The 11,750-nt window shown below is 34.5% G+C and overlaps 2 protein-coding genes across 3 annotated transcripts in view; both read right to left on the reverse strand.

Moving 5' to 3' along the window:
• Positions 1-7,030, reverse strand: part of LOC145326936 (solute carrier family 35 member E1 homolog) — a 31,507-nt gene extending 24,477 nt beyond the window's left edge. Inside the window, exon 1 of one of the 2 annotated variants that reach the window (XM_080170386.1) lies at positions 6,979-7,013. The gene's annotated coding sequence lies outside the window, so the exon portion shown is untranslated. Of the gene's footprint in view, positions 1-6,896 lie in introns of both variants that reach the window. The other variant, XM_080170385.1, reaches the window with a different exon arrangement.
• Positions 7,023-11,346, reverse strand: mRpL14 (mitochondrial ribosomal protein L14). Its single transcript, XM_080170387.1, has 6 exons — positions 11,232-11,346; positions 10,282-10,349; positions 9,828-9,897; positions 9,082-9,198; positions 8,339-8,466; positions 7,023-7,898 (listed from the first exon to the last, which is right to left on the reverse strand). Exons 1-6 carry the CDS (start codon positions 11,311-11,313, stop codon positions 7,764-7,766), a joined length of 600 nt encoding a protein of 199 aa, XP_080026513.1. The 5' UTR covers positions 11,314-11,346; the 3' UTR covers positions 7,023-7,763.
• Positions 11,347-11,750: the final 404 nt, after the last annotated feature.

An 11,750-nucleotide genomic window follows, 5' to 3' on the forward strand; every position in this document is an offset into this window, starting at 1 on the left:
TTTTTTTGGACTTAAGCTGTATACTGGCACATAAGAAAAATTCCGAGATCATTAAAAACAATTGAGCAATAAATGCAAAAACTTATATATATATATAGGCACACAGCCTATCAACGACTCTACTTGAATCAGGAAAATTCTATTTGGTGGAAATAAAAATTTAGATTTAGCTTTAATGACAGGCCTAAAAAAAAAAAAAAAAAAATTTTTACCCCGAAACTTAAGTTTTACGGCTATTGTAGTAAGAATTAAAGGGATGTAAAGTTCTATAGCTTTGAAGAAGAATGATATATACTCTAAACCTTAATAAGTTAAACAATTCTTCCTTAATGAAATTACCCGATCAATGATACTACTTTAATTGCTCAAATATTAAAATTTACAAACAGTCTTTACATATCTCTCTTACAAGTACTTGAATAAGCATATTTAAATAGCTTTGTCTAATGTCAGTCCTTCAGTCTACTTAGATATCGGTTACAAAAAAAAAAATATATGCTATTTACAGGTCCTCTATATATATCACAGCACAATTAAAATTCACTATTAATGCACAGGGATGGATATAAATGAAAGATCAGAGAAAAGGTACTGAGGCGCAAGTTCGACTAAATATCTATATACATAACCCTTAAAAGCTAACAAGAATGAATAAATTGTGATATAAGGCTGAAATTAAAATTGTTAATATAATATTGAGAAAAGAAATTTAGTTCAACTATGACGAAAGTAATTGAGATTACACGAAGTTTTAAATTAGGGGAAAAGAAAATACAACCTTATACCATTATTTCCTTACAAACTAAGTTCCTTACAAGCTAACATGTAATGATATAACAAAATAACAATGGTGTAAATTATTTAGTCTTGTACAGTATGAAAGTCATAACGTCTAATATTTTACTAAATAGTAATCACTATTTTGACTAGTTACATAGATTAAGAATTTTGTCACACGTGTCTGAGCAGTTTTTGTCTAATAAAAAAAATTACAATGTCTATGACCAAGCTAACATTCGCCACTTCAACGCGTACGCTTAGGGCCGGCAGAACCCCGTCGCCGAGGGACACCTTCAGCATCGGACTCCTCCCTGCTATTATCAGACGAACGCACAACTGAAGTCAGGCTAGCCGTCTCTGAGGCAGTCTCTGGCGGAAGAGATGGGGTGGGCGTCTCAACTGTAAGACACAACCGCCCTAAACCTCCAACAATTCTCTCTGGCAATGGGAACCGAATCTCACTACCCATGGAACCGAACTGGCTGGATGGTATATCGATCTCGAACACGTCCACCAGAGGAAGTGTATTTTCCGCTTCCTAAAATAGGGAAGTAAATATTAGTTAAAACAGAAAATCTTAACAAATAATCAGGGAGAAATATAATAATACTTACCCATATAGATAATTGAGCAGCCCTGATACTTTTAGAAAATTTTTTATTAACTCCGCTAAAGTCATAATGCTAACCATTGGAAAGGGAATAGCACTATGGTTAAAATAACTTATAGCATATACGCATAGCTAAAGTCACCAAATTCTTTACCTCAAGTCACGTAATTTTAGCGACTAGTAATATTAAACGAATTTAGCAAACTTACCGCTGAAAGATCTGCTGCAGATGGGGAATCAATGCGACTAAGGCATAGAGATGAACTATAGCTGGATCCTTCTGCAGACCCTCCAGTACTGGGCGGGCTAAACCTTAGCATGTTTGTATAATGTTCCTCCAGATTGATTGAGTTGGTCGCCTAAAATATAATAGATTTTATTAGTTTAATCGCAACACCAACAAAGAATCTAGGAAAATCAGGAAATAAGAATGCCTAAAATCCTGTAAAGCTATATGATTAGGTAGCGATTCGACCCACTTTATAATAGAATTAAAATCTTAGATCGGTTCAAAATGCTTATGCAACCATACTTTTTAAGATTAATATTCTACCAATAAAAGAATTTTAGTTGCAAATACCTCTAGATACGTGTACAAATGTACAGCCTCTTTCTGAAAATTAATAGAAAAATTAAAGCATGGATACTTACATGTAGACGCTCTGTTTGATCAAAGATCAACGGACGGAAGCCAGGACTTCCCGACGGGGTGTCCAATCCCGCAGGCACATTACTTCCAGTAACTCGATCCTCAGTGGCAGACAGGCGGTGTACAGCAAACAGCCCAACTCTGGATCTCACTTCGGCTGGAGTCGATGGACTAGCAGAGGGAGCCTATAACAAAAAGAAGACATTAAAGTCTTGATCTAACATTTAAAACCCCAATGAGAAACGTGCGGCACGAGCAAACTCTCAACCTTCCCAGAGGGAAATAATATTAGGTTGCTAATTAAGATTTTAGTAAATGTTAACTGGTATCTCAATTTAATTGCGGTAACCGAGCGGATTTCTCTGGCGACATAAAACGACGACAAACGGTGAGCGATATATATGGAAGAGCCGAAAGTCAACGTTGAGGAAGTGAGAATAGGACAGAACAACCCCGCAACATCATGATGCTTTATTAGACAAAACGGGTGGCTAGAAAAAAAAATATACAAAACAGAAAAGAAATATACAACAGAAGAAACCTCACCTGTGTATCTGACAGAATATCATCCATCTCAGAGGACGCGGCTTCATACATGCCTGTATCCGACGGCTCCACAGTTGGCGACGTAACTCCAGATCTAGTCCTGTTGGTCCTGTTACCGCAGTGAAGAAGCTCAATGGTCCTGACGCCTATGTTTCGGAGGCGCGTACATACATCTCTTATCCAGCGAGCCAGCGACCTGTCTGAGGTGTTGTCTAAACGTGTTAGAGTCTCAAGCCCTACAGCACCGAAGAAGACCACTATGAGAGCACATGAAAACAAGCCTAAACCCAACAACATGTTAATTAAGCCATCCATGTTGAGTGCGTCCAGACTCGTCTTCTGGTCTCTCCTCGACTCGGCAGACCCAGAATCACCTCCGGCAACATCGTCACCAATGTCACCGCAGGAGTTCTGCATCACCGAATTGAGGAGAGACCAGATGATTTGTATCGTTCTACTAAGCATCAGTGAGAGATGCTCGTTGCCAAACATCTCCCCTTGATCCCTTTCGGACTCTACAGTATCAAAAGTACTTGTACTCCCATAGTCATCGACGTCAGCAAGGCTTGGCATCCCAGACGCGTCGCTGTACACTGAACTCGAGTCGTCTAAGGAGGTTTCGAGAAGCGAGGAATTGGCAAGAGTGGCCGCAGCCGCTCTCATCGATTCCTCGAATCTTTCCTTAATATTCTGATGCGCGTCGAGGCTGTCAGGAATATACATTATGAGCGGATGTAAATTTAAAATAAAGGACTAGTGATTCTGAAAGGCAATATAGTAAAGTTAATTTTATGAAAAAGACTGTACACACGAATTTTTTTTTAGTATTTTAAGCAACTGTGGTTGAGCTTCCTAACCATTAAAACTTTGATTTATTTATTTATAAGTAAAATTTATTTTAGTTAAAGAATATGTAATTAACCTTACATGATTCAACGCTTAAAAATAGCTATCGCTAAGCTATCCAAACATTAAAACTTTGTTTTATATCAGATTCAATTAAGTTAAAGAATATGTAATTAATTTTACATGATTCAACGCTTAAAAATAGCTATCGCTGAGCTATCAAAAACATCTTCATTATGATGTATCAAGCAATTAAAACGTATGTACTAGCTAAATCTGAATATTTTCAATGACATTTTAAAAGTACTTTCGATAAAGCTAGATAAATATAATTTTTGTAAGCGACCATTTTAAAATAAATATGGTTGAGTTACTCGTAACGTAAATAACCTATCAATTAGCGTCATTATAATTGAATTAAGTAAAAGGAAAATCTTATTTTAAAACCTATAGTAAACTTGTTTTAGAAGATTTGAGTCAGGACTCAATACATTTTGATTATAAAAAAGGGACGCAGTAATCAAAAGTTAAAACGAATAAAATGATGGAACATATCTGTGTCAATATAAGTTTTGCTTACGATGAACGACTTTAACTTTTGCAGACGGAAAACGTAAACAAAACAAGGTACGTCAATGCGCCTGATGATTCAGATATGTCCTATCAAAACTACAAATATTATATAAAACAAAATTGTCATAGATTGAAGATATACCCATATTGCTTCTAACCCACTTTCGATCAAAAATATAGTGATAAAGGCTTTATCGACGAAGAAAATAAGATTCTTGAGTCTTAAATAGAGGCTAACGAATGCAATAATGAGCATATCAACAATCTATAACATAAAAACATTCATATAAAACAAACCGGTTACTATATTTTATCACTTTTATATAAATTCTCTTAGAATTTAGCGGTAAATTAAACACCCGAACGCAAGCTCCGCTCGCAAAGACAATTATTAATGAAATGAGCATAATTACTGGGCCGCCAGCTTTTTATAACCTCGCTCAAATCCAACCCCTATCACTTTTGACCGCCCAAACATAAACAAAGGGTTGACAACTTATTGTTACGTAAAATTTAATTACGGACGTCGAACGATATATTTTGTAGATATTAAGTCTAAAAGGTATACTTGACAAGCGATGTAATGTAAGACATTAGTCTTTAAAATGATTAAGATTTATTCGTGTTAAAAATAAGATAAATACAGCTAATGCCAACAATGGTATAAACCATATGTACATATACAAAATATACAAACAAGGGTTACCAACTATTGTTAGTAAAATCTTATATTTATACATATATACGAGTAATGTAACCAAAGAAATTAATACGATATGTAAATACTAATTGTACTTATACATCTTTATATAAAATATTGTTTAAATTCAGGAAACAGTTATATTTAACAGAAATAGAGATAACTAATCAATCCATTATAGGTCTATCTGTAACGAAAAGAATTTCTATAATATCCCAGGGATAAAATGATTAATAAAAGATTATTAAAATTTCTTTTGTTTAGATTACCATAGCCAGGATACCCCAAGGAACCGGTTGGAGCACGCGCACTAACTCTTTTTAGGATCTACCATGGACCAGCCTGGAGATAACCTAGATGATCATGGAGTATTGGAGCCCTACCACCACCCTACCTTGGACGGATTGCGGTTGTGTTCCTGTCAACACCTTGACACTATAGACGAGAACAACAACATTATCACCACACCAGAGTACGATGGATTCTCAGAGAACCTGTCCATCACCATCAGGAATTTCTTGTTAAATACAGCCCTGAATACCAGAGAAGATAGTAGAGTGGAGACCGATAGTGACATCAGCTCCAGCAGCACACTATCCCTCTCTACAAATGACCTCAACCAACTCTACTATGACCTGGAAAATCACTCAATCACCTTGGACGAGAATGGTAACGAGGTAGCACAAGTGGACGCCCTTGGCTACATATCTACCTCACCCCCAACCTCAACCTACACTTCGAACGAGAGCACTTCACCACCTAGTTCATCATCAGAAGAAGCTGAACTATCCAGAACAACCAACGCAAAAACATTTATTGATGTGACAATGTTAGATAAAACTAAACCCCTCAAGAAAAGAATGTATTCTATTTGGGAGGTTTATCATCTTGTATACCCAGCTATGAAAATACGCAAAGCTTACTTTCTTAATGGAAAGCGTATTTAACTTAGCTTGGAATACATTTATAGTTTATTATATATGCCTATATACTGGGACTACTAAACTTTTTCTTTTTCTCTTTTTTCTTTTTTAACAACTTACCCCCATTGGAGATGCGATCCTCAATTTTCAAATTCTTTGAACGTACATATGAGACTTCTACAGAAATGCTTCGCATCTATAACTATCTATCTATGCTTGATATAAAGTCAACACTTTATAGATCATATTATGAATCTTTGATTGACACGTGCCCTGCAATTATCTAGTAGCACTCAGGGGCAAGACACAATTACTTTAGCTAGGCCCAAGGCATTATTTGTATCAATTTATGCATTCATAGGCCTATCTTTACCTATATGACACCATATATGGGTAACGCTAGCCTATTCATGGTAATCTGTATGTGATTTGCTAATAGTATATGTTTATTAAAGATATTATGTTTATAGTTAATGTAATCATATAAACAACCAGTACATATATGTATGCCTACAACCATGCCTGATTTACGTCACATATTAACACACAGATATTTAATTGCACAGACAAACACTAAAATCCTGGTCCAGAGCTAATGTTATAGCATGTACCTCTTGAATTTATTCAGTTATTTATTAACTCTCCTACCATCAACTTCTCTTTCTGGCTTTAAAAGGTAATGACTTAGTTGTTTGGCATGCATTGTAGTTTAAATTTAGGCCCCTTAGTACTTAGCATGAATTGAGCTCAGGCCTTATGTTAGAACTCTAACACTTAGCACAATTCACTGCTTGGGACTTAGGGCACATTTCAGTCCTACTCTACTTATAACTTTAACACTTATCCTGTAAATATTTTCATACTTAACTTATGCACTTGTAATATAAATACACTTTATAAAAACATTTTCCTTCCTTAATACTTAATATACTTATATAATTCTGATCGAATATCAAAACCAACCATTTATTCTTAGGTTAAAGCAACATAATACTTCGCGTGGGTCTTTTGTTGAGCTTCCACCAGCTCAACCAAATTCGTATTATACTGGTGGGAATAGAGGGTTAAGCATTCTAAATAAGCGAACCGACGATGAGAATGTCTATGTGTATTGCATTAAAATTAGGTTTTAGTAGTACTCATAGAAGAGCGGTCTCCATACCTAAATATGGACAAACGCCCCATTCGCACACACAATTTCACCATTGGTGCCAGAGCTCGGCACTTACTTTTGTCTTGATTCAGTTGTGGCCTGGCGAAAAGTGTTACCTAAATAAATATAAATAACAAAGTTTCATCTAAAGATAAAGGCTTGTTGATTGTAAATTTTGTTCAGATCAAATTTTCTCACTTCTACAAACATTTTTTATTGTTAGGAGCATCACCGTAACATCATTATTTCTGAAACATACAAAAAGATTGATAGATACCTAGGTGTAATAATAGATTGTAAGTATAAGCTTCTTGCGGTTCTAGGACTAACGCAGGAGTGACAAACGTTGGAGTGGACAAACGCAGGAGTGTTTAATTATATTTAGTCAATTAAGTATTTCTTTAGAGGTTAGGTTTGGTTAAGATATGAATATGCAAGTAAGCCCCCCGCAGGGGTTAGACATTTACAACACCTCCAAGATGGTTTAAAATAGGTTGGGGTTACGTTAAGTGTCCACTCCTGCGTTTGTCTCGCTACTTTAAAAACAAGGATAAATATGTCAATAAGTAGCGCTGTGATAACAGATTAACATAATTCTTTAAAAGAAAAAGAACACTAAATTATTACTTAATATGTTGTTGTTACTTAATACGAAAAGCAAGTTTAAGCCAAACTAAAATCAAAATATTTCGTGTCAGGTATAACAACTTACAAATCCAAGTGGCTACGCTAATATCACTTAACAGGATGCATGATTCCAAACTAATGATTGATTATTAATAATAATGTTATCCATAATCTACAATAACGTAAGAAAACTATACTTAGCAAATAACAGAGATAACATTTTACAATCATACTGTAATAGAATGACTCATTTTCAATAAAGGTGTTATCGTTTAATTTAGGAGGATAAAAGTAAACTTTTTGTTTACAATCTATAAATAATAAACCAGTCTTATTTAAAATATGACCAAAAAGAACTAAACCCATTTTGTAGCTATTGAGAAAAGTTTGGTGTAATCCGCCTTTTTGGGGTCCGAAGCTTTTTGTAGGATGGGACGGATACAGTTAGGTAGGGGGGCGGTTATTCGGTTTCCAGTGGGGTTACCGTTATCCTGAAAAATAATTTGGGTACATTTTCTCTGTAGTAAAGTCTTCATGAGTTTGGGAAGCAGGGATCTACATTCTACAGGGACAAGACAATGGCCGATAAATTGATGTATATCCTAATGATATCCAAAATTACCCCTTCTGTATAATTACGATTATCTAGTGATTGAAACGTTTGGACACTCAATAAAACGAAATTCAATAAAAGTCCCCAAGATTGTTAAATCAAAGAAAAGAAAACGTAATTATAAGACTTTGGGGACTTTGAGTGTGGTTCCAATTTTAACAAAAAAAAACTTTACACGGGGTGTGTCACGTGTGTGTTTGGGGAAGGGTAGTATACACTATTCTTAATGTTTTTTTTGCATTGAAATATTATTAGCTCGTTGTTGCTAAAATACTCAAAATTAGGTACAATGTCATCTTTAGAATGAAACTTGCTTACCTCAATAAAAATTACATTGTTAGTATCATATTTAGGAATGCCATGCAGCTGATTTTGTCTCATTCCAACAATTATTCCTTTCTTAGTTTGGCCACACACAGCTAGTAACACTCGGTCTCCCAGTTGACCTAAATAATAGACATAGTAGATCTACATGGTCAAACTTGAAAAGAAAATTCTAGTAACTTTGTTTATTTTTGTTATATACTTGTTCTAATAATACGAGCGACAAAATTTTTCGACAATATCATCTAACTTTATATAAGAAATATGTACAAATATTCATTGCTGACTTATTAAATAAGTTTTTTCATATGCTTTACATTTTACGAAAGAAGAATCTTTTTAACGAAATAATCTACAAAAGAAAAGCTTTATCCTGAGAAATTTTAGGAGAACGACTTATAGTAACAGCTTGTCTATCCATTCCATCTATCCATCTCCTTACCCATTTCTCCATGTCTTCTTTTTCTATGTTTTGCAGAGTAAACTTTAATAACTTTAGAAAGACGACCCTTACTAACTGTTTGTCTATCTACCTGTCTGTCAGTCTACCAGAGCTTTCATTTATCTACCTAACTATCTATTTACTTACCCATTTCTCCATGTATCCTTTTTCTATGTTTTGCAGAGTAAACTTGGATAACTTTAGGTGGACGCCCAAGCGTTACTGCTTGTCTATCTACCTGTCTGTCAGTCTACCAGAGGTTTTCATTTATCTACCTATCTATCAATCTACTTACCCATTTCTCCATGTCTCCTTTTTCTATGTTTTGCAGAGTAAACTTGGATAACTTTAGGTGGACGCCCAAGTGTTACTGCTTGTCTACCAAGGGCAGAATTATCCACACATTTCAATCCTAAAAAAATATGAAGTATTGGACATTGAAAGTGTTGCAAAATATATTTTGGGGTGGCCCCTCCTTTTTTATAGGGGGGCCCTTCAACCAGGAGGACAAAAGTTGGGTTCTACTTGAGTTCCAAAAACCCAACTAATTCATAAAATTGCATATCAGTCTTCATTGGGGAGGTTAACGGTTTGAATCTTGACCGAACGCGTAATAACCTAAGGCGGTAAAATTTATATGTCAGATGTGCGACCTTCGGAGTACCATGGCTCAAAACAGGCGCAACTCATTACCATACCATGCACAATTATGACTTTCATACAAGGGTTGGTTGTCTGTTGGAACGTTAGAACCAACTATTAAGATATGACCCTACGTTGTTCTCAACCGTACCTAGAAGGTATTTAGGCATGGTACAAGTTCATCTGACAAATACCTATTTTTTTCGTTAAATAACTTTTAGAATTAAAATCTTATTATGTGCCTAAATATTTATCAAATTTCAAACTAGCAGTGTTTAAAATATTCTTCCAAAAAAAAATAATTTTAATCTACCAAATTGTTATAGTCCATTGTCTAATTCCTCAGGATTCCTGCTATTTCGCAAAATAAAAAAAAATTCAAAAATAAAATGAACTTACTTGTTTGTTTCTGAATACCAAAAGTATGATTATAAATAGAAACTTTGTGCTTTCGATTTGTTAAATTAGGCTGAAAAAAAAACATAATTAGTTATAGCTTAGGAGTACAAAAAGTGATATAAATATAAGTTTTAAGGGGAAATAGCCCCCCCCCCCCATTATCTTTCAATTTTGTTTTAAATATAAATTAAAATCAGGAGATATGGCGCCGCTTTTTTTATAGTGGCATTTTCTCTTGGGATGGTTGTTGTTCCCTCCCCATAATAGCTAAACCTTCTCAGGACCTATAAAAGGCTACACTATAAAGGAGAACCATAGTGGTTTAGGACCTATAAAAAGCTTCACTATAAAGGAGAACCATATTGGTTCAACGGTTTACAAGATCCTTCTGTACACACACAGACAGACAGAGGTTCATTTTTTCTATTTTCATGTAATGATATATCATATTTACCTTATAATTTGGCCAAGCAACTAAAGGAGCAATATGGGGAAGCCTCCAAAATTTTTCTTGTAGCCAACCTAGAAATAACAAATATTATTACCTACTAATGTAAAGTTTTTTTTGTTTGTACATAAGATCTCACTAACCACTGAATCGAATGAGATCTCGATTTAGGGAAAGATTTTTGGACCTCATGAGGGATTCAGGCTATTTCATTTAGGTCATAGTGTATCTTTAGAGTTAGACTATTCTCATATATCAATGTAAGGGCGCAGCCGCTAGTATCATAAAAGTTACTGATTACTATTAAGTTTATTAAATCAGATTGGCCGACCTAAACACCATGAACACTAAACAGATGAGATAGGTCGTACAACAAAAGAAAAGTTGTTTGTCTGAGAGGTGTTACTTCTAGGGTTGGCAATACTTTTCCTAATCCAGGATCCGGAATCTGCCCAATTTTTAGTCAATTTTGGAATCCAAATCCGGAATCCGTTTTTTAATAGCGGATTCGGATTCTTAATTGTAAGGCTAAAATTAGCGTCTTGAGTTTTTTCTTTCAACTCCTTTTTTTTGAAGGCAAAGTTTTTCATCATTATATATACAATCTTTTAAAATCTGGTTCGATTCTCGGAAGTGAATTATAGAGAACACCAAGAACATTAATTTTTAAGACATATGTAGCACTTACCTTTTAAAATTAAAAAAAGCCTTTTAAAATTATAATAGTGCTAAAATCCGGAATTCGAATCCGGAATCCGCAAAAAAAAAAAGAATCTGGAATCCGCGGGAATCCTCCATTTTTTAGACGGATTCTTGAAAGAATCCGAATCCGGTCCAAAAATTAGACGGATTGCCATCCCTAGTTATTTCACTAATTACCTCAGCTAATTACCTAGCTAATTACCTAGCTAATTACCTCAGGTATAAAAAGGTTTTAGGATTTTAAAATACAATACCTGTTTGGCTGAAATCTCTGACAGGTGCAACAATATTCTTGCACAGACCTTGTAGCAGTGCTCCGCCACTCCGGAATAACATTATTGCTTGTCCTTGTTACAATTATATCTGCAAGTATATTAGATATGTATAAAGATGGTTATTTAGCATGACCATTTAAAAATCAATAAGATTTTAATATTTTTTGAAAAAACAATCTAAAGGGTTAAGACAATGAACAATAATTTGATGAACATCCCCAGACAGATGGTTAAAAAGTTTAGACACTGTCCGCTTGAACTAACTAACCAAGATTTAATTTAAGTAGATACTTAAAGGTTTTAACACCTCCATTCTCCATCTTATTAAAATACTTACATTTTTTTAGTGACTATCATTTACAGTCATTGTAAGGAAATATTTTTTTTGTGTTTTCACAGAAAAAAATAAATTAAGAAAATTAATAATAATAAAAAGCCATGCTAACAAAATATAATTAGTTGCACATAATGTATAATTAAATATTAAATGTAAAATAT

Source organism: Acartia tonsa, chromosome 8 (assembly GCF_053477335.1).
Source record: "Acartia tonsa isolate MP-2025a chromosome 8, ASM5347733v1, whole genome shotgun sequence".
NCBI lineage: Eukaryota > Metazoa > Arthropoda > Copepoda > Calanoida > Acartiidae > Acartia > Acartia tonsa.

What these genes read in the sequence shown, in the direction of transcription:
- mRpL14 (XM_080170387.1), bottom strand. Translation starts at nt 11,313, where the DNA reads ATGTTATTCCGGAGTGGCGGAGCACTGCTACAAGGTCTGTGCAAGAAT. An exon ending in AAGGAGACATGGAGAAATGG is followed by an intron (nt 8,467 to 9,081) that starts GTAAGTAGATTG and finishes TCTATTATTTAG; the next exon opens with GTCAACTGGGAGACCGAGTG. An exon ending in ACAATGTAATTTTTATTGAG is followed by an intron (nt 7,899 to 8,338) that starts GTAAGCAAGTTT and finishes ATTATTTTTCAG; the next exon opens with GATAACGGTAACCCCACTGG.